Here is a 24617-nt window from a genome sequence, read left to right as displayed (position 1 = left end):
TTCATGCATTTCACAGTTTAGGTCCTTCAGAACAATTTAACATAAGATCCCATCAGATCAAGTGTTATTGGTTCCTTCTGAACATCTGTTTGAGGCGATGCATGTTTCAGCATTGGGATTCCTCTGTAACTTAAAGGTGTCATGAGATGACAATGCAGGGTGGAATTCTATTTTTGATTGCGACAGTTGCTGTTAACTTGTAATGAACACCATACTTTCAAGTAATATTTTGTAACCTGTCCAAAGCAACTGATAGTCAATTTGATTTGATTAAGGATCAATTCAGGGGACCAATCTGATAGGATAGTCGGCTGGTGGATAACCTTAATTAAATGTAAATCTGAAATTCTACTTGTCGAATGTCAGATTTTCCACAGATTGTATGGATTAACTCTCAGTTATTGTTTGGATCAATGTTGCCCAATTTTCAGGTTTGCTATTCTTTTTCTATTCTGTCCACGAATCTTCCATTGCATTTCATTCTTCGGTAGACAATAATAAACAATTTCAAGATAACTTTACCACTCACGTTACGCATCATGACTGTGTTATAACATGTTGTGACAAATTTAACTGACATTTCTTGCCTATTTAATAAACAAATTATCATGATTACTTTGAATACAATTTTTAGTAATCACATTTTTGCTCCTCATTTGAAGAAGTTATGCTCTCCTCTGAACCCTATCATTTGGTCAATTAAGTGACAGAGAAAACTTGTAACGACCCCAAGATCCAAGAGTATGTATGACATTGCTCTACCAAAGCAGCCGAGGCAGGCGGCCAACGATGGAACGGTACGTTCAAGGATTCAGTAGTAAGGATGTAAAGGAGATGATATATAAATCATTGGTAAGACTCCAATTACAGTATGATTCCAGTTAGAACCCTCACCAGGACTGATTCAAAGACCAGGAAAGATCCAAAGGAAAGCAGCATGATTTGTTCTGACAAAGAGCAATATAAGGTGCGAACAAAAGTTTCCGTTTGAGGACATTGCTGCAGCAGACATTCAACATAGTGTGACACCGATACAGCTATATAAGCATGCACACAGGGGCGTAGCCAAGGGGGATGTTACTGGGGGTTAGAACCCCCCCCCCCCCCCTTCATGGAAGTTTTACAAAAGAAAATAAATGAAAACTGACAATAAACTAGTGAAAGTAAACTCAAAGTGTTGGCTCTTTTGAACATTCAGAGAGACATAATTTTAAAACCAACAGATCTCTTGAATCTATTTTCTAAGAAGCCTAGAAAGTTGGATTTTAGATTGTAATCTAAACATACCATTCACTGTAAAACTGGTGAACTTGATCACATTGTTCTTGTTCTGTATTTTAATGTAAGATTTTGTAGTGTACTGCAATCTGAATTCACTTGTATCAGTGCCCTCATAAAGACACTCATGCATGCGCACACCACACACTCACAAGCACCATCATTATGTTCTGTCATCATTTTGTAACTATACTTTCCCTCCCACTATCGATCAATCCTGGCATGGACATATAGGCAAAGGGATTAGTGTGGCAGTCATGTCGTGCCAAGGTGACTGCATTAAATGCGGCCATGTGAACTATGGCAATGTTATTATAAGGTGTGTCCAAACAGGACCACTGAGCTGTTATTCTCTTCTTGGCTTCTGAAGGACAAATAACAGTGAACATCCATCGAAGAATGAAGACTGTGTATGGGGTAGCATGTCTGTCAAAAATCACCGTTGTGGTATGGTGCACCAAGGTCCGCGTGAGTCACGTTTTGACACAAGACGCTGGTTGATCTGGGAGGCCAGCGTCATCCATTACACCAACTCAAGTGGAAGACACTCGAGCACTCGCCCTATAGTCCTGATTTCTCCCCACGTGATTATCACGCCTTCGGTCCCCTCAAAAACGCCTTGAAGTGTCGGTGCTTCCTGTCTGATGTGGATGTGCAGTAGGCAGTTATGGACTTCATCACACAACAGGACACGGTGTTCTACCACACAGGGATCTTCAACCTGGTGCATCAATGGGATGAGTGTCTCAATGCTCATGGCAATTTTGCCTGATTGGCATCCCAATTCAGGAATGTACGGCTGTCGAACAAAAACTTCTTGATCACCCCTTATATTAGAAAGATATTGCAATTTTGAGCTGGGAAGGCTTGCATTAAAGGCTTGCTCTAGTAAGTGGTATGTTCCAAGTTGTCAGCTGGCAGATGGCATGGAAAAGAAGAAAACATGGACATGGCACAATTTTTAGTTTGTGTACAAGTGCATACCTCCACCTTAGTATGTATTAATATACTCATTTCTCATAATTTTAAACTAATTTTGTGAATAATACACCTTTCCTCTGTTGATCAACCTATCCTGGCTGTCTAGCATATTTGAAGGCAGTTCTCAAAGAAGTAGGAATTCAATTTTAGGATTAGACTTCTGAATTATTTGTCATCTTTTCCTGCATTTATATATTAAAAAGGATTTTATTCATATTTTAATTATTGAATAGTTTAATATTTTGCTTAGTAGTTTAATATTTATATGAGGAAATGATTAATGTTTAAGTGGATGTGGACAAGATGAGAAATATTTTCCTTGAAGAATTGGAAGGGCATGTTGAAGAAGATAATACCATTGTAATGGGATATCTTTGTGCTCAGATCAGAATGGAAAAGACTGGGTATAAAGTAGTGATTGGTCCTCATGGGTATGGAAGTAAATACCACAAAGGTGAATGTTTCCTTTACTTCTGTTTACAAAACAACATGCTTGTCAAACATTATTTTTAAAACAACTGAGTGATAAGATCACAAGGTACAGATGAAATGGAGAACAAAAATCCCTTACTACTGACTATGTCACCTTAGACAAAGAGGCTAGAAGACTCATATGAGATGTAAAGGAGAAGAGAGAGAGAATATGTGGAAATAAACAAAGAAAAAAGAACTCAGTCAGCAGCATAGAAAGTTTTTTTCCACTGTTTTCTATTGCGCACCGATGCAGACAGGCCTTATGGTGATGATGGGATAGGACTGGGAAGAAGTGACCATGATAATTAATGTATACAGTCTCAGCATTTTTCTGGTGTAAAAATGGGAAACCATGGAAAACCATCATGAGTACTGCCAACTGTGGGGTCTGAACCCACCATCTCCTGAATGGAAGTAAACAGCTACACGGCCTGAACCACACTGCCAATTTGCTCAATTTGTGCAACCAACAGAAAAGCAACACAAATGAAAATATTCAAGATAGGAAACCCCTTCTTACATGGGCAAAAACAGAAAATATCCTAAAGAACATGACCAAAGGTCAGGCAACAGTCATAGATGATGTACAGTATATGCCAACATCATCAAGGCATCTGAATTGTAAGAACTGCAGTGATTGTTCAAAGTCATAAACACGATTTGGAAAGAAGAAGAAAATACCAGATAGCAGAACTAAAGGTGTAATAGTTTCATCTTTTAAGAAAGAGAGTGGATGAGAATCCAGTAACTACTGTCACATGGACAGGGTCATAACACCAAGGAAATTTCTTACATTCTGACATGCTTTTTTTTACTTTCCAACTCACTGATGAATGAAGTGATTGAAGGTCATCAATCAGCATTTTATGCAACTACCTTCATTGACACACTTTGTCATTGTTGATTTCTTTCTAATCTTTTGGACATTCTTGAATATTATTATTGTTTTGTTATACTTCATCATTTAGGCAACTCTCAAGTAGGAGGGGGGGAGGGAGTGTTTGCTAAATTTCTTTAGTAAACATTTATATGCAGAGAACAGCAGAGCAGACTAAGAGCTATTACTGAGCTACAACTTGAAGACCAGCAATATTGTTTTAGAAATAGAGCAATAACAGATCTAATATTTCCAACAATGGTGAAGCACTGGGGGAAAAGGAAAAGAAGTGTTCTTAACATTCCTTAATATAGAAAAGGCTTATGATAATACTAGCTGTAGTACTTGCCATGCATGATTACATTTTTATCCACCCCTCATATGCCCCCCCTCCCAGACTTTGAAATATATAAGTGGCCATGCCTCTCCCTGTCAGCAGCTTTTCAACCCTCATATTCTTCCTCCCGATTCTGAAACACGTAAGTGGCCATGCCTCTTCCTGTCAGCAGCTTGTCATGATGTACTCACTTCCTTGCTGTTTGTGATCCTTGGCTGTTTTATATTGTTTTGTATTACACCGTGTCCTGCTGCATCCTACTGCACATTCTTGTCTGACAGGAAGCATCGACCCTTCAGGGCATTTTTGAGGAGACCAAAAGCTGATAATCACATGGGGAGAGATCAGGACTATTTTGTATAAAAGAAAGCCAAGTACTGTATTAATTTACCAAAAAAAAAAATACTGACGTACACAGCCTTTAAAATGTTGCCATAATTATCTCCATAGCAACCCTCTTTACAGTTTATAGAGTTAGTTACCATCTCTTGGACTTAATCTTTCACATGACTGCCTCTGATATTTCCCTTAGTTTCGGCTGTATATTAAAAAGGTATAGAACAAAAATAAATGACATGACCTATTTTCTTGTAAAACCAACCGTAAGAGTGATGCATCAATTTTCATGCCTTCGGCACCTTCTGAAGCATACCCCGCATCCTGTCTCTTGAAATATTTTGAAGAACTTATAGCTAAGATCAGACTCAACCTTATTCTAAAATGAAATATCAAGTTTCATAAAGATGCACCCATCCATTTTCTCCTGATGCTGTGACAGACACAGACAGATATTAAACTGAACTCGATATAGGTCATTACAATGATGCCAGTATTCTTGTCAGAATACAATATTATCAGATTGGAGTGTCACATTTAAAAGATATACTATCAAACAAAATGCTTAATCAAATAAAAAATGGCACAGTTTCTGACTTTTCACGAAGAGTACTATGCTGGCGTTCTAACACTGCTAAGTTCCAGAGCTGGAATGACCTGGCCACAGATACCAGTGAGCATTGCTCTGTCATTTTCCATGAATGATGCACACTGTACATTCCTATTAGAGCTTCATAGGAGGGATCGAATAGCTGGAACACTCTGATGAACCAGATTGTTATGTACCAGTAGTCATCACAACATGTATAAATCAGAGGAATAGCATACTAAAAAAAAGAAAATTATCTAACTCTCCACCTACTTCCCACCAACGTACAGGCAGGCTGTTCTAATCAGCACGCAACAGTAATACGGTCTATTAGAGATCAGTGGTAGCAGAAGAGACAAAGCACATTACAACAAACTGCCAATGTAATCAATTTTATGGAATTTCAATATTGTAGGCCTTTACATATATATTTTTTCTGACTGTTATGTTAGGGCAACCAAAGTAAAGGGAGTTCTTCTTCACCATTTCATGATGTTCCTTCACTTTTTCTCATTTCGATAATCATCTTTACAATTTTCCTTGTCGATATGAGATGAAGAGCATGCGGTTTTTCACCTTAAGACAATCATGACAAAAACACCATCATTGCCATTTAACACAACTGAGCAATATTTCCATGTTAGCAGTGCTCAACACTGACATGGACTAATCAACAAAAGACTAAATTATGAATATCTCTGGGCGGTAAAATTGTATAACAAATTATAATGATTATAAAATATCAAAGCCATTTCTTAGTAGTAGTACTTTTATTATAATTAATCATATACAGTCGTATCAGCACACTCATTTTAATTCATAACTGGTTTTTGGACACTAAGGTCCATCATCAGTGTTAAAATTTAAATATTTAATTCCACATGAGTGTGTTGTCAAAATGAGTTATTTATGAGGAATGGAAAGAGCAATGGTTTCATACAGCTCCGGAATGGCCAAGCCTCTTTAATCCAAATCACGTCCCAGCTGGTTTCAGTTTGCCAGTGAAGTGGTGACAATGAGCACAGTGCCCGCAATGGCGAGCGAACGTAATCATCTCAAAGGAAAAGAAACACCTATAGAAACTAAATGAAACTGAACTCACCAGCTATATACATGCTCAGTACAAATAAACTAGTAAATGAAATAGAACTCACCACTGAATGAGTCCAATAAGATTTTTTTTTTTTTTTTTTTTTTTTTTTTTTTTTCTGACGAATGTGAAATACCAGTTTCCTGAACACTCTCTGAAGCAACTTATGTGGACTGACTTGCAGTCGTGCCTGCACATCTTCTAACCTCTCCTGTGTAAGATCTGTTCTTTTTCTACGTATTTTTCTTATTAGTTACAGAATCAGTACTACGGCACTTGTGAACGAGTTGTTGCATGTAACATTTTGATGGTACTGTAGAACTGGGAAACTGTCTACAGAATTTTTGAAGGCACCCTTTAACTAGTTTCTTCTTCTTGAGCAAACAGCACTCAACCAAAAATATTCTCTGCACTGCGGTGCACTTAACCATCGCGATAATAACCTAGCAATACACCTTAAAAGTCCAACAGTCACTAGCGAACTGCTGCGTCAACTCTCAAGATTTCTTATCATGCCAACCTTGAAATAAGCCATATGGCACTCCCTTGGGAATTCCTGCAGCCTATGAGCAGAAGTGGGAAGTCTTAAATTATAAAAAATAATAATATCCACAGACTATTTTCAGTCATGCGACCGGGTCAGGAATGGAATGAATGAAGTCCCCATTTAGCAGCAAGGATAGGAATTGTGCCAGCTGCCAAAGCCTGTTGCAGTTGTTGGGGGCAATGATTAATGACTGACAAATGAAAAGAAATGATATTGGAGAGTACTGCTGGAATGAAAGATGACTGAAAAAACCGGAGTACCCAGAGAAAATTCTGTACCGCCTCTGCTTTGCCCAGCTCAAATCTCATATGGAGTGACCGGGATTTGAACCACGGAACCCAGAGGTGAGAGGCCAGCGTGCTGCCACCTGAGCCACAGAGACTTCTCTTAAATTATACTCCCTCTATCATAACATGAAAATAAAGAATTAAGGTGGAGGTGCAGATTAGAAAGAAATGCAGTTAGGAATGGTTGCAGGAGTAAGGAGAAATTGAAGGAGATTACTAGAAAATTGAATATAGCAAAAAAGTCAGCTAAGGATAACATGGTGGGAAACATAATTGGCAGCCATATGAATTTTAGAGAGGAATGGAAGGATATGTATAGATACTTTAAGGCAGGAGCAGGCTCCCGGAAGGACATTCCAAGGATCATTAAAGAACAAGGGGAGTATATATGTGAGGACTTACAGAAGACAGGAGTATTCAGTCAGCACTACGTAAAGGTAGTTGGATATCAGGGTGATATCCAGATTGAGGAGGTGCCTAATACTGTTGATTTCCTTGAAATATACCTATGATAATAAAGACATTTACAAAAAGATACACAACTTGAAAGCTAGAAAAGCAGCTGGAATTCATAAGATTCTGGGGATATGTTAAAAGCTATGGGTTGGGATAGTGTGCCAAATCTGAAATCAATCAATCAATCAATCAATCAATCAATCAATCAATCAATCAATCAATCAATCAATCAATCAATCAATCAATACTGATATCTGTTGTTTTCCTAGCCTTTTCTTAAATGATTTCGAAGAAATTGGAAATTTATTGAACATCTCCCTTTTTAAGTTATTCCAATCCCTAAGTCCCCTTCCTATAAATGAATATTTGCCCCAATTTGTCCTCTTGAATTCCAACTTTATCTTCATATTGTGATCGTTCCTACTTTTAAAGATGCCACTCAAACTTATTCATCTACTAATGTCATTCCATGCCATCTCTCCACTGACAGCTCGAAACATACCACTTATTTCATGTTATAAATCTCATTTTTGGTCTATATTGAAAATTTACAGTTCAACAACAATAAAGGTGTTTTAATTTAATACATCTAGTTAACGTAAGAAATTTCATTTTTCCGTATTGAACCAAGAATTACAATAGATAAACTTGATATTTCCACCTAATCAATACAATTTTAATGCTGTTATTCAATTATAACATATTAAATTTCACAGGACTAGTTTCGACGCGGACTTGCGTCATCTTCAGCTTTTTTGGAAAATAGGCAACCTTAAAATTCATGACATGTCTTAAAATGTTTGGCATGAAATCCAGTTAAATCTATAATTAAAATCTTAACTCATTAAAAACTATTATGACAAGTCAGTCGTATGATAAAAGTTCATTGGTTAAATGATATTCTTATGATCAAGCAGTTGTGGAGTCCTTAAATTTGTTGAGCGATAGATAAAATATTGTGTTCCATTTCACTACAACTTGTATACTGCTGAACCATCTCGAAAAACGTGAAGGTTGGTCATATGGAATTTTCTGCATAAAATCTTCTATGTCTTAGGCCTATGAGGTGGAAACATTAAAGTAGTTTCTTGTGATGTTTGTGAAACCAATGTTTCCTGGTTCAATGCGGAACCTGTAAATATATTAAAAGGCAGTTAACGATCCAGTGTTGAATGTGTTGTGGCTCTAATCAGCAAAATGAAAAGTGATTGTATGTAGGACTCACCTCAAAATGCCATGAGACAATGCTATTACTAGCCGCGCTCAATGAACAATGAAGGCTCTGAGCAGGTTTGCATTATTTAACATGATAGATTTAACTGGATTTCATGCCAAACATTTTAAGACATGTCATGAATTTTAAGGTTGCCTATTTTCCGAAAAAGCTGAAGATGACGCAAGTCCGCGTCGAAACTAGTCCTGTGAAATTTAATATGTTGTAATTGAATAACAGCATTAAAATTGTATTGAATAGGTGGAAATATCAAGTTTATCTATTTTAATACATCTATTCAATACTTTTATTTTTACTTATAGTGGTTACATAAATAGACTATCAGTTAAATGAGACATGTTTCGCCTTCAATTAAGGGCATCTTCAGCCTAAAAACAATCATCAAGAGTACAACCAATATTAAAAGTGGAAGCTAAAAGTTTAGCCAGTTATTAAAATTCGGGACATAAAAATGTGAAAAATGATACAATATATAAAGATGCTAATGGAAACACTGTCAATGATTAGACTATAATCTTGTCGAAGACTAAAACTTCTTCCATTAAAATTCCAATTAAAACAACTGTTTTTCACATTTTTATGTCCCGAATTTTAATAACTGGCTAAACTTTTAGCTTCCACTTTTAATATTAGTTGTACTCTTGATGATTGTTTTTAGGCTGAAGATGCCCTTAATTGAAGGCGAAACATGTCCCATTTCACTGATAGTCTGTTTATGTATCCACTATAAGTGAAAATAAAAGTACTGAATAGGTGGATTAAATCAAAACACCTTTATTGTTGTTGAACATACCACTTAGGCATAGAATCTCAAGGATAATATAATAAAACCACCTATTCAATACTTTCCACTTTTAATGTGATTTGAATCTATATGAATTTATGTAGACTTACCAGGTCACGTACATGTTTCACCCATTATTTGGGCATCTTCAGCCTGTAGACAACCTTTAGGTCAAGGTTTGGGACCTTTTTAACCATATATAGTATAGTACACAAACGTTAATAATTTCTTAAGACTAACATGCCAGGATAACAATTTTTTTAATGTGAACAAAACATAACTGTGGGTAACAAATTAATGGTGTTTTAACACAATTAAAACTTGTCAGTCCTATTCTATCTAACTTAACATATGTCTAAAACTAACATGGATCTTCTTCCTCTAACATAAGTCTTGAGAAAAAAGGATTTTGATACCGGGGCTTATTTGACCCACATATTTCATTTTCAGTTCTTGACATAACTAATGTTGAAATGTGTTGTCAAACACTAGTGGAGATTTAAACCTGATTGTTATATATAGACTGGTCAAGAACGTTGTTTTGAATGAAACTGGAAGCGTCTTGACTTCGGGTCTTATGTAACAACAAGGAATTGTAAAGAGTACAATATTAGGCTGTTTCTTAGTTTTAGGCTGCTGCTTAATTGAGGAAGGAACATCCTAGATACTTGATACAGTCTTGTATGAATATCATTCCCGTTGATGTATTGCTTGGTCTTTGGGAGGGATCTTAAGATCATTTGTTCATTTCATACTAGGTGGACCTGTCTGTTCCGGCAGCACCTATCTTACAAGATTTGATTGATTGATTGATTGATTGATTGATTGATTGATTGATTGATTGATTGATTGATTGATTGATTGATTGATTGATTGATTGATTGATTGATTGATTGATTGATTGATTGATTGATTGATTGATTGATTGATTGATTGATTGATTGATTGATTGATTGATTGATTGATTGATTGATTGATTGATTGATTGATTGATTGATTGATTGATTGATTGATTGATTGATTGATTGATTGATTGATTGATTGATTGATTGATTGATTGATTGATTGATTGATTGATTGATTGATTGATTGATTGATTGATTGATTGATTGATTGATTGATTGATTGATTGATTGATTGATTGATTGATTGATTGATTGATTGATTGATTGATTGATTGATTGATTGATTGATTGATTGATTGATTGATTGATTGATTGATTGATTGATTGATTGATTGATTCATTCATTCATTCATTCATTCATTCATTCATTCATTCATTCATTCATTCATTCATTCATTCATAAAGAACAAAACATTATATACAGAGGAGAGTGGAAGAGGCTTATCAACAGTGCCAGGTATACTGGAATTGTAAACCAGTGGTGATGAAGGTTGAGAAATATCAATATTCTTCTATCAATGAATACTGGATCAGAAATGACTCCCACATTTCCCTACAGAATCAGAGGTTCTAGATTTTCTCTCTTTTCCATGGGTCCAGTCAAACACTAGCAATATTCTAGTTTATCCCTTCAAACAAAATTTATTGGCAGGAGAGCAGTGTGTAGTACAATCCTGGGTGATGTAATGCTATCATGTTAGTTATCTGGTGGTATTTCACAATAGAACAACAATGTCCTTCACATGACATGACTTCTATTCAGGATCATTCACTGGAACGAAGTCTAAAAGCCCATCATTTCTAAACTTGGATGTGTCATCCAGAATATACTATTTCAATCCTGGTACCTTTTCAGTCTTCAAAAAAGCCTTGGATAAAATAAATATTCATTTCTAGGAACACATTTGTACTTGTTCTTTTTTTTTCAGTGATATTGGTGACTAAAATTCTAAATGAATTCAATTAAAAATGAGTTTTCATGTACTGATCTGTTATGATATTATTGCTGACTGAATATCTCTGCCTTCTGTAAGTCCTCACATATGAACTCCTCTTGTTCATTAATGATCCCTGGAATGTCCTTCCTGGAAACTGTTTCTGCCTTAAAGTATCTATACATATCCTTCCATTGCTCCCTAAAATTCACATGGCTGACCATTGGGTTTGCCATCTTGTTATCCTTAGCTGATTTTTTTCACTAAATTCAATTTCCTATTAAGTTCCTTCAGTCTTTTCTTATTCCTGCAACCATTCCTAACTCTATTTCTTTCCAATCTGTTCTTCCTTCTTAATCTAATTTCCCTGTTATAATATAACAGGTCTTTACTATTCCTTAGCACTTTTAAAGGTACATATCTGTTTTCATATCCATCCCATAGGCTGTTAACATTTTTATTTACCATTTTCCATTCATTATAATTACTTCTTAAATATTTCTTTATTTCCCTCTTTTCAGCCATATGGTATTGCCTAACAGACCAACTTTAAATACTTTCCTTTCTAACACATTTATTTTTAAATCTGACAGAGATAGCTTCATGATCAAGTATATCATCTATCACTTCAGTTTTCTTATAGAGCTCATCTGGTTTTATCAGCATCAGGTCTAGAATATTTTTCCCTCTAAATGGTTTCATCATTTTCTGATTCAGCTGTTCTTCCCATAATAACTTATTCACCAGTCTGTCGTTCACACTCCCTTCCCAGTTAACATTTGGCAAGTTGAGATCACCCGCTACAGTAACGTTCCTTTCTGTGTCGTTCACCACATAGCTGATTATCTTATCAAAGAATTCTACATCAGCCTCAGCACCTGCCTTACCAGGTCTGTACACCCCAAAAAAACATCAAGTTGCCTATCATCTTTAAAGATGAGTCTTACACCAAGAATTTCATGTTCCTTATCCTTAACTTTTTCGTACTTACAAATTCTTCTTTCATCAGTATGAATACTCCCCCTCCCATTATTCCTAACCTGTCACTACGATAAAGACTCCAGTTCTGTGAGAAAATGTCTACCTATTTTAAATAGTTCTGTAATAGGTTCAGACAAGTCAAATTCAGGATCAATAGCTATTATGGTTAAGTTTATGAACAGTGAGTCACCCATGACCAGAGCCTCAACCCCACCCTCATTAGAGAGAAGATCTAATGTATTTTGTAAAAGGTGATGAGAATCTAATTGTGATGGGAGACTGGAATGCAGTGATAGGCCAAGGGTAAAAATAGTAATGCAGTAGGAGAATTAAGATTGGGACAAGAGGAAGTTGGCTGGTAGCATTCTGCACTGATCATAATTTAATTCTTGCTAATACTTGTTCAAACACCACAAACAATGGTTGTATATGTGGATGAGACCTGGAGACACTGGAAAGTATCAAGTATCATTATGATTGGGTAGAGATTCAGAAACCAGGTGTTGGATTGCAAGGCTTTTCCTGGAGCAGACATGGGACCTGACAACAACTTGTTGGTCATGAAATGCTCTTTGAAGTTGAAGAAATTGAAGAAAAGAAGAAGTGCAAGGAATTTAAGGAGATGGAATCTAGGCAAGTTGAAAGAAAAGAGTGTGAGGGATTGTTTCAAGGAACATATTGCACAAGGGAAACACAACAGGTGAAAAATGGATAGTCGTGAAGAATGAGATCAGTAGGGCTGTTGAAGAAATGTTAGGAAGAAAGGAAAAATCAAGTAAGACTCAATGGATAACTCAGGAGATATTAGACCTAATTGATGAACAGCAAAGGTACAAGAATGCAAAAAAATGAGGAGAGCAGAAAAGAATGCAGGTGATTAAAGAATGAAGTAGATACGAAATACAGGACAGCTAAGAAAGAATGGCTGAAAGTTAAGTGCAACGATGTTGAAAGTTGTATGGTCCTAGGAAAGGTAGATGCTCCTTACAGGAAAATCAAGGAAACTTTTAGATAAAAGAAAACTAGGTATATGAATATTAAGAGCTCAGATGGAAAACCACTTCTAGAGAAAGTAGACAAGGCGGAAAGATGGCAGGAACAAATCCAACAGTTGTATCAAGGGAAAGAAGTAGATGATAAGATTCTGGAACAAGAAGAGGCTGTTGATGCTTATGAAATAGAAGACCCAATTTTGAGGTCAGAATTCAACACAGCTTTAAGAGATCTAAATAGAAACAAGCCATCTGAAATTGTTAACATACCCTCAGAATTACTGACTGCCTTAGGAAAAACCAGCATGGCAAGGTTTTTCCATTTAGTGTGTAAGATGTATGATACAGGGGAAGTGCCATCTAATTTTAGGCAAAATGTTGTTATGCCCATTCCAAAGAAAGCAAGTGTTGACAAATATGAAAATCACTGAAACATTAGTTTAGTTTCTCATGCCTGCAAAAATTTTAACATGTATTATTTACAGAAGAAAGGAGAGACAAGTTGAAACTGAGTTAGGAGAAAATCAGTTTGGCTTCAAAAGAAATGTTAGAACACATGAAGAAAACCTGACTTTATGTCTGATCTTAGAGTATCAAATTAGTAGGACAAGCCCATGTACATGGCGTTCATAGATCTAGAAAAGACATTCAATAATGCTGACTGGACCAAGCTATTTGAGATTCTCAAAGTGATCAGAATCAGATACCAAGAAAGAAGAATTATGTTCAATCTGTACAAAAATCACTCTGTAGAGATAAAAATCACATGTTTTGAAAAAGAAGCAGAAATACAGAAAGGAGTGAGGCAAGGCTGTAGTTTGTCCCCTCTCCTTTCTGATGGTTATATAGAACAGGTGGTAAAATAAATCAAAGAGGAATTTAGAAATGGAATCACAATCTAAGGAGAAGAAATAAAAACTCTGAAATTTGCATATGATATTGCTATTTCATCTGAGTCTGCAGAAGATATGGAGAAATTGCTGAATGGTACGGACAGAGTCTTGGGGAAGGAGTGCAAGATGAAAGTAAATAAGTCCAAAACAAAAGTACTGGAGTGTAGTCAAATGAAGTCAGGTGATGCAGGTAATATTAGATTAGGAAAATGTCTTAAAGGAAGTATATGAATATTGTTACTAGGATAGTAAAATAACTAACAATGGCAGAAGCAAGGAGGACATAAAATGCTAATTAGCACAAGCAAGGAAGGCCTTTCTTAAGAAAAGAATTTTGCTTACTTTGAACACTGATAAAGGAATTTGAAAGATGTTTTTGAAGACTTTCATCTGGAGCACGGCATTGTATGGAGGTAAAACATGGATGAAAACTAGCTCAGAAAGAAAGAGAATAGAAGTTCCTGAAATGTGGCGCTACAGATGAATGCTCAAGTTGAGACAGGTAGATCGAATCACAAGTGAAGAGATACTGAATCAAACTGGTGAGAGGAGATCCATTTGGCTAAATTTGATGACAAGTGATAGAATGATAGGACACATCTTAAGACACCCAGAACTTGTTCAGTTGATTTTAGAGGGAAGTGTAGGTGATATGAACAGTAAGAGTAGGCCAAGGTATGAATATGACAAGCAGATTAGAGCAGATGTAGAATGAAGTAGTTCTGTAGAAATGAAAAATTTAGAGAACTGCATCACACCAGTCTATCGACTGATGATGCAACAACAGCAATGCCAATTAAAAAATAAATGTGTCAATATGCAAGAAACCTATCTCTATTAAAAATCAGCTTGTCATGCAACATAAATTACATTAGTATTACCGTACCCATTATTATGTAAAAATGTCAGAATATTTTTAAAAAAAGTATACAATGCTCTTTAGTTCAAATAATTCACTCTCTTCTTTCACCAGTATAAGTGCTAATACTACATGAATTATCTTAATCCTTCTACTTACACCATAGCTTACATCAGCAAGAAACCAGACACCTATAAGGACAACAAGAATCACACCCGTAGTGCAGGTCTTCATTTTGAAAGATGGGAAGCGGAACCTCATCCTGTGACTTTATATATACTCACCAGTGTGGATCAAAATCTGATGTTAACAAAGGCACTAGATAAGGGATATCATTCTCACACATCAGCACAGTATATATGTTGTAAGGCTATTATTCAGACGGCACGACCTTCTGATAGCCACTACAAAAAGGAAATTATTTTCAGCATGAAATATATGTAAGGGATACTATCATAAAAATTACAGCAGCAAATAAAATAAAAATGTTTTTAGAGAAATATTAGGAAGAAAATTATCATGGATACATATCTAGATCATATATGCAGTGAAGCTTCCAGTCTGCAAGCCTCTGTGAATGAACTAAGCACTTCCACACTCCTCTATTTGTAACTACCACTGTAGCCTCATCTGCCTTTATAATCTCTTTAACTTTCTGTTAACTTCTTTAACCTCTTTAACTTTCTCTTAGTCCTAATGGATGAGTACATTATAACCTATCCTCTTCCATTCATCTGACATGATCACACCACAAAACCTGGTTCATATGCACAATTTAATCAAAGACATTACTAATTCCTATCTTATTTTTCTTCATTTCATTAAAATGTACATCTGTCATTGTTCAACGCATTTGTTCCAGCAATCATCTCATTTTTTTATCTCCATCATATGAATGATATCCCAGGTTTACCCAGCTTTCACCCCGTTAAGAACAATGTAAGGATAATTTCTTCTGCAAGTAACTTCCTGTTAAGAAAATATATATCACAATTGGGAACTCACTTTACTGTCTTGATACAATTTCTCTTGCTATATCACAATTCTGGGAGAATGAACACTGGGCAGTTTGATTTCAGGACAGGATACTCTTGTGAACCCCAGCTTGCTGGTTTCCAGCTCTAATATGCCTGAATAGCTGGACTGTAGCCCAACTGCTGGCCATAATTGTTAAGGCATCAAGTTTCTATGGACTGATACCGTGGTTAGCCAGTTCAAGTCTTGTTGGTGAAAAGAAAAAAAAAATTCACCAACAAGGCTGTTATGGTGATTCATCCATTGGCTGGGGACATTAAAGCTTTTGCTAGGGCTTTACGTCGCACCAACACAGATAGGTCTTATGGCGACGATGGGATAGGAAAGGCCTAGGAGTTGGAAGGAAGCGACCGTGGCCTTAATGAAGGTACAGCCCCAGCATTTGCCTGGTGTGAAAATGGGAAACCACGGAAAACCATTTTCAGGGCTGCCGATAGTGGGATTCGAACCTACTATCTCCCGGATGCAAGCTCACAGCCGCATGGCCAACTCGCCCGGTGGACATTAAAACCTTGAGCAGATTCCTTGGTCTCATTCGACAGGAGTAGGCTATGTGCCAACACTGAGTTTCACCACCTCTCTAAATCATCATCATCTCTCATCCAGACATGCAGTTTGTCCATGGGCGTCAAATAGAAAGACCTGCACCAGACAAGCCAAACATGTCCTTGGACACTCCCAGCTCTAAAAGCCATATGCTAAATAAAAAATAAGCTGTTTTGTGTAAAAAATAGGCTTGTCTAAGGGCTTTGATTGGGTAAACCATAAGATATTTATTAAGAAAATGTTATGAATAGAACTGGATAAGAGTACATTAGGTGAAAGGTTTTGTGAAGAACAAAGGACAGGAAATGGTGGATAGGGGTAGAAGGTTCGTTATCTGAACCTCAGAGAGTAGCAAGGGACGTACTGGCACCTTTACTTATGTAAATGTTATATGAGAGGGAGTGACCTCACAAATCAAGACTTTAGTTGGGTGCAGAAAAGTAAACAGTGCAGATGAGTGTAAAATATTATAAGGATATCTGGATAAAGTACAAATTTGAATTCAGAAAAATTGGAGCTTTGGGGAGAAGACATGCAGAATAGTGGGCAGTTACTAATGGCTGGGGAAAAAAGCAATTTTGAGGATAATTTTAGATATTTAAGAGTCACATCAGTGGGTGGTAAATTTCACTGGGGGAGTCGTACAGGGGATATGGTTAAAAAGGCAGTCAAGTAAAGCAGATGTTAATCAGTTCAAGTGGGCGAATAAAAGAGATAGTACTGTATATTTAATAAGATCTGAACAGGAGTATCCTTCAGGGGTGTGGGATTTATATCAAAGTTACTTGATTAATGAACTGGATGGGGTACAGAGGAAAGCAGCTAGTTATGTGATGGAGGACTACAGAAATACTAGCAGTATCAGTAGAATTGAAAGGAAACTCAGATGTGACGTTTATCAGCAAGGAGGTTGAGAGCAAGAATGAGGGACATGTACTTGGCATATACTGGGGAAAGTGCTTGGGAGGATACTAGAAGAAGACTAAAGGGGTTTATAAGGGTAGGTTTAATCAAGTCAAAAATAATGTTAAGTCATTGGCACTATAATTGAAGAAAATATTTATTTTTGGAAAGATGTGCATTCTTTCAAAGGTAGAATGAGATTTTGTCAGGGAAGGAGACCAGAGTATGAGTAATTTTCGATTTTATGGTTTATGTGAATATCTGTGCAAGTTATATACTGTATTTTCCAATTATTTTATAATTTCTTAAGAATTTACCACTGGGAAAAATACACCATTTGCATGATTGATTGATTGATTGATTGATTGATTGATTGATTGATTGATTGATTGATTGATTGATTGATAACTACTAAAAAATGGCCCACCTACTCCAATTTTGTATTCCATACCTGACACTCAATCTTCTCAGATTTCTTCTTAACTGAAACTGACTTGGAAATGCTGATTTCCATGTCATTAGTACCTGTATTTCTTTTCCATTTCCAACACATTAGATTGTAAGATTTCCATATTCCTGGCATTCAGTAATCATTGGCACAAGCTAAACTATGGTACTTACTTTCAGCCAACTTGATTAATGCTATTTTATATCTTTTGAATAATAATTTAAAACTTTACAGTTTTGTTTGAGCCCACAATTATTTTGGATCAAGTACTTATCAGCTCTCACTGCAGCCTGTTTGTCAGTATATATGCCTTTGATTATTTATAACAACCAAACAACAACCAACCAAATCTTGATCCCATAATCCATCAGAATGGTCAAAATATTTTCCTTTGATGCTCTACTGTATGCCCTCCTTAGACATACGATCATAACCATTTATTTATCTTAAAGCATAAATAAATGTTAACATTTAGCCTAGTAAACTGATCAAAGAAGTACCTCAGAAGTTGTTTCAGTCATACTTCTGTCGCCGGTGGTGAGTTGATAGAATCGGTGGAATCATTTAATTCTGGATTTGTCATGAAACAGTCATTGAAAGAAACTAAGGAACTGACATTTTTGAAGAAGTCAATTGATTTTTTTTTTTTTTGGTGTAAATTCATGTAAATTTTTATGTTTTAATTTTTGTGAAATTTGTGGATTTAAAGAATTTTCAGGACTTACAGGAAAGACTGTTGATATTTAACTATTGATATTTAATAATCATTATGAGTGTTGGAAGACACTGATATTGGAGATCTCCAGTAATATGTTTGTTGTAACTCATTTTTTGCATCACCCTGTAGTACCCTGTAGTTGCCACATGGAGGCTTCGATCACGAAATCGCCGAGTTTTGCAATCGAAACCTCAAGAATATATTTTCCACATTACCATATATGGTGCTGTAATGCCATTGGCGAAAATAACGCTAAATTGTATTGGTGAAACTTCAGGTCGAAACACAGGTAGCTTCCCTGATTGGCTGTTTGAGTATTTCCCAATTTCCCGCCTTTTGGCTCCTCAGCAGGAGCAAGGCTCTGTTCAGTGTCTTTGGTTTTTATATGTCTTAACGATCGGACGCACCTTGTAAGGTGGTCCGCTCAGCGACTCCAGCCATCTCGGGGTAAGCATGTTTTCTTTTCTCAAGTGTTAAATTAAAATGTAAATTCATTGTTCGGAGTTTACCTTAGACCCTGGTTTTCACCGTTTTGATTTTGTAATGCCTTAGTTTGTCAGCTAGGCATATCCTTTGTTTTGGAGGCAATTCCTTTTGTTAATCTTTTGTGTAAATGTAAACTTTAATATTTTTCTTCCGAGTTGCCTCCAGTAATTCCGCGTCAATTTAGTGTACTCCTGTTGAGCTATGCGTCCCTCACTGATGTGTATTAGGAGAGGACTGCCCCTCTATAGGTCTCTGCGCTAAATTTATTTCTGTTGTTTCCTTTCCTTGTAACATTTTTCAACTTGCCTTGTAAGATGTTTATAATTATGTCATACTCCCTGTTAAATTTTCATTGTAAATTTTAACATCAAAGTTATGCTCACCTTTTAAATGTAATTGTAATTTTGTGTAGATATTTACTTTTCTGAAGAACCATTGATAGGAACCTCGTGGTTCGATTTAACCTTTTTCTTAATTGATCATGTTATCCTTTTAAATGGTGTTCTTTATACATGGTTTAAATTCTATATGTTCAGTAAAGTCAGACAAAAGGGTTAATGCTCTCACGTTTCTTTCCCTACAACGTCACGTAAGATATTGTCCTCTGTAGGGTTTCCCGGCCTGCTTCCCATACATCCTTTCTCTAGTTGTCATGTTGGTTATCCTGCATAGCCATGTGGTGTTGAAATTTAAAATGTTTTCCTGGTATACCGTCGGTTGACGTTCTTTCAGGTTTGTTATTTTGGATTATTAAATCATTACTTGTTTTATATGTACCTTGTATTGTGCTCTCTTTCTGTGAAAAGGAGGAGTTACAACTTCCTTCCTTTTCATAGGTGAAAATATTGCTTTTGTCCTATCAGAAGGTACCTTTACAAAATCCCACGCTAATACTATCACTTATCTCTGGCTTGCCACTATATTTATCATGTCTGACCTAATTTTACCCACTCCTGTTGCATTATCACAATATATAGTATTTTAGAAATGTTCCCTTTTGTTCCCTTTCTAAGATTCTCTATGACAGCCCATTAAAGCTAGAATTTCCCGGTTTTTCCAATCATTCTATGGTTTCTATTTAAATACTCAATTATACAGAGTGTTCTAAAAATGTTTTCCCAAAAAAATTGGACAATAGTAGGGACCTAAAGGAATGACTTAAAAAAGGATGCATGGTTCTGCGTCCCTTCTTCTAGGATTTACAGACCCTCAACATGGGGCATTGTACTTCCTTACAAATAATTTTCTTAATCTCAACAAATATTCAAAATGTCTTCCTCCTATATCAGTGCTATGGATTAACTTGTACAAAAATATCTGGCATTGAGCGAAACTCACTAGCTATGACAGGGACCCTTGTTACCAATTCTTGTTTACCTTCAATGGGCATTGCATAAACAGAGCTTTTTGTGTGACCCCAAAAGAAATATCAAGATGATTCAAGTCTGGAGATTGGGCTAGCCAGGTAATGGGTCTTCCCCAATCTATCCTCCTGTTCTGAAATGCAGTATTTAAGTAATGACCTGGAGCCCAATCATCTTCAAACTACATTTGCTGTCTTATTGCAAGAGACACTCTTGCAGTAATTCAAGAACAATTTCCACAAGAAATATCCTATACACTCTACTGTCCAGGTGATTTGGTAGAAGGTATGGTAAAGTCATTCCCAATAACACCTGCCTACACATTAATAGAGATTTTTTAATGATTGCCATGTACAATAGTAGCATACTGATTCTTAAAGATCCAGACTTGATCATTGCAAATATTGTACATTCCCTCCTGAGTAAATGTAGTTTCATCGGTAAATTAAACAAGTGATGCAAAATCATGTTCATCTAATGAGCACTGCAATAACTATTGAGTGAGACGCACATGAGCAGGATAGTCATCGGGCCCTATTGCCTGCACCCATTGCCTACAGAATTAATGATTTTCATGGAGATCCTCTCAAACAGTTGAATTACAAAGGCTTGTGTGCTACTTGAAGCATTTTGTTCAATCTTATCTAGCACAGTCTCCTCAAAGTCAACAGTATACACATCCCAGGAACATCCTCTGTCATGAACAGTATGTTGGCCAGTAAAATGGGAGAACACTTAGCATTCAAAATAACAGTATTCACACAGAGGAACATACATAAAAGTAACTTACGATGCAGTTTCATGATGCATAAATAGAGTATAACCACTGTATTGTACAGTACTGAATGCACCTCCTTCTAAAAGTTGTCTCAGCCCCGTCAACAATGGTGTTATACCAGTAACAAAAATACAAATGACTGACTGACCCCTACAGAGGTTCTGGTCGATAGATTGGTAGCAATGCCACCCGGTGAACACAGAGGTGTGGTTGCACAATATAAAACAGTACAATGTCCAAGAGGATCTGTAGATTCTAGAAAAATGGACATAGAATTGTGAGACCTTTTACATTATTCCTTTAGGTTCCAATTATCATCCAGTTTTCTTTTGAACAATCATTCCAGAACACTCTGGTTGAATGACTATGGTAGCATTTCTTGATTGAAGCCACTTTGACATTTACAAGATAATTTCTTTATTCCACCAGCATTAGGTATGTTTTCCTTTTTTCTCTCTCTCTTTTGCAAGATACTCCCTTGCTGTTTTTAGTACAACACACCTCACATTCTCTTTCACTTTTCTGGATCTGCTTACTGTCTATTCTTTGGAAATGTCCATTGCTCATGTCACTAATTTCATTATCCTGAATTTTTTCCACTCTTATTCAATTGCAGACAGACTGCACTGTATTTTAGGTCAATACAAGGGCTACCTGACCAAAGCAGTTAAGGTTTATTTGGTTCATTCACAAGGACATGGGATTAATGTCAAATGGGAAATTCAGAATGAGTTTCCTACTTCTGAAGATGCCATGAAATTTACTCACCCTGGGACAGAAATAAGGACAAGGTTACCTCTGAGAATAGAGCTAACCACTCTATCCCTCCAGGGTTTTTATGAAAATAGCATTTAGGCCTAGTAATAGTTTATTGCAGTTCAGAATGTGGTCAGTATAATCAAAAAATCTTAGATATGAAGCTCCCACACAATCAAAAATTTCTCTGAATACCATTTCATTTCTTACAGATTTCCTGAACACAAGTCAATTTTGAGAAGGTCATTATGAATCTAATACCTGAACCCTCCAAATAAGAAGTAAACATTTTCAACTTTTTATCTTTATAAATAAAATTATTTTGTATAGATATTAAATTCTGGCCTTGTATTTATCTCGGATTAGATATACAGAAGTCGCAAATAGGTTCAGTTCAATTTTTGTCTGTCTGTCTGCTGTATGTTTGTTTAAACATCATGGGAAAATATCTTGACAGAATTTCTTGAAATGTAGTATTTAAGTTCAGGGATATTCAGAAAGTGCTTCTAGGCTTTTATACTATTCGATTAATGTACCTATAGGGGTACATAAATATTAAGTGGACCAGAACAGGAAATGTCAAAGTGTTCCATCAATATTACTGTAGCTGCATAGGAAAACTGTACATAATAAACGTATGTTTCATGCCCATTTTATGCACAATGAGTAATCGTGATATTTGCGATTATTACATTTTTTCAGTCTTTTACGTCTGATAAAGCTCTAATCTGTACAAGCTATCACAGCGATAATTATGAATTTAAGTTTTTACAGGCAATAGAGCATAAGTCAGGACAACTATCTTTTTCCTCACATTTGCATGGTGCTACCATACAATGGTCATATATCCTGGAAAGCATGACACTCATTGTACATAGATACAGCATTAGATAGCAGTGCGCTGGACAGGTAACATGCACAGGGCAATGAGACTGCCAGGTTCCATGCAGAATGGATGTATCTAATGGAAACAAGAGAGGTCCACCTATTCAACACCATATAAAGTTATAAGAAAAATTGTAACATTTTATTATACTCGGTACCGGTTTCGATGCTGGTGTGCATCATCATCATCAGCCAAAAATAAGAAAAATATACATAGACAAGGTTACAATAAACAATGCATAAAGTATACACAAATTTTACAAAACTGGCAAGACCTAATTAAAAAATAAAGATCCATAAAACATTAACCTATGACTTAAACCTAAAAAATAGCACCAACTGTCTTAAAACTTTGAATATACGTCCTCTTGATAAAAGTCCTCTGAATCTAAAAACATTAAACCATGTGCGAGCAGATTAAATTAAGCCGAGGACAGAAACCAATGCTTCACTATCATAAAAGTCCAAGAGCATAATTTTAATTTTGTAAGAACATATGTATGAAAGGTTTTTCTTGCTGAACATTCACTGAGTATTAGAGTAACCGGTGCAAGAATTAAGAAACCATTTTACTATTGGTTAAAAATGGCTGTCATTAAAATAACGTAACCAGTCAAAAGACTTAACAACTTCCAGTACTAAAAAAGAACATGAGAGAACTTCAGACAGTGTTTTGCGTAATAAAACATATGTCTTCTCTAACTTAGCAGACTGAATCCAGCCGCGTTCTTTAAGTATTAAATAACAAGATCTTTTTAATGAAAAATTGGCGGACGCCGTGTTTCCAGGGTACTGAACGATGTTCTCAGTTCAAATTAGGACCTGAAACAAATAAAAAAAATGTCAAGAAAGGCTTTTTTTTTTCTTTTTTAAACCTCGTTGTAAGAATTAACGTGAATAAGAGAATGGATGTGACAAATAAATTTTGGGCCAGGGCATATGAACCAGAGTTCAAACGCCAGTCTGCAGAATGGCAACATGCAGGATCACCACAAAGACAGAAGTTCCAGCAAAACCCTTCTATTGTAAAGCTGATGGTTATTGTGGCTTATGATGACAGAGGCGTAATAGCATGTCACTTCATTCCACATGCACAACGGTGACAGCAATGTATTACAGAACTCTCCTGCAGAGATAGCTATGTCACACCAACATGGACGAATGTCTGGATCTATTCAACAATATCATCCTTCTCCACGTCAACATCAGACTGCATACAGCAGAGGTTGTATGGAGGCAACTTCAGTGCTGAGGGTGGGAAGTAATGGATCACCCACCATACTCGCTGGACCTGTTTGTGTGATTTTGACTTCATCCCCAAGGTGAGACTACTATTGAGTGGGAGATGGTTTGGGACAAAAGAGGATATTACCAACGCTGTGAAACATGGGACTGCAAAATTCACACATGGTGAGGTGACTTGTATCCGATGTCTCTCACATCATTGGCAATGTTTTGTGGACAATACCGGGTAGGTCAGCGGCGCCTGACATTTCATGCTGTTAGGCATCACACAGTGGGGTGATGGTCGATTTTCCTTTGCCGCATACCAAGCTACAGTCGCCTTTAAAGCACTTACTGCGTCATCACTGCACGACTTTTGCAAAAACATGTATGCAATGGGTATTTACACAATACATCAAACTGTCATACAGTTATGTAAAATGTATGTGCCAATTATAAGCTTTCAATTGGATATGAAATTATCGCTAAAAGCAATGGCTACTGATAGAAAACGTGTGTGAGTTTATGAAGCGGGAGGTAGTTTGACATCAAGTAAGTTTTCTGATAAACTGGAGGCAACAGTCATCGTGGTGTAGTGATCTAACCACAGACGTGTTGATGCATGTTGCATGGTAGGTG

At 36.3% G+C, this 24617-nt stretch overlaps 1 protein-coding gene across 2 annotated transcripts in view; it reads right to left on the bottom strand.

The window, feature by feature from the left end:
* LOC136865981 (general odorant-binding protein 19d) overlaps positions 1-24617 on the bottom strand; it is a 143128-nt gene that overhangs the window by 98088 nt on the left and 20423 nt on the right. The window contains exon 1 of one of the 2 annotated variants that reach the window (XM_067142570.2): positions 14995-15079. The exons of the other annotated variant lie outside the window; for it this stretch is intronic. Coding sequence (XP_066998671.2) covers positions 14995-15069 — 75 coding nt within the window. The 5' untranslated portion in view covers positions 15070-15079. Of the gene's footprint in view, positions 1-14994; positions 15080-24617 lie in introns of those variants that run through there. 2 annotated transcript variants of the gene reach the window in all.

Source organism: Anabrus simplex, chromosome 1 (genome assembly GCF_040414725.1).
Source record: "Anabrus simplex isolate iqAnaSimp1 chromosome 1, ASM4041472v1, whole genome shotgun sequence".
Classification (NCBI taxonomy): domain Eukaryota; kingdom Metazoa; phylum Arthropoda; class Insecta; order Orthoptera; family Tettigoniidae; genus Anabrus; species Anabrus simplex.
Note: the sequence above shows the minus strand (reverse complement) of the source record. Positions and strands in the feature narration are given on the sequence as shown.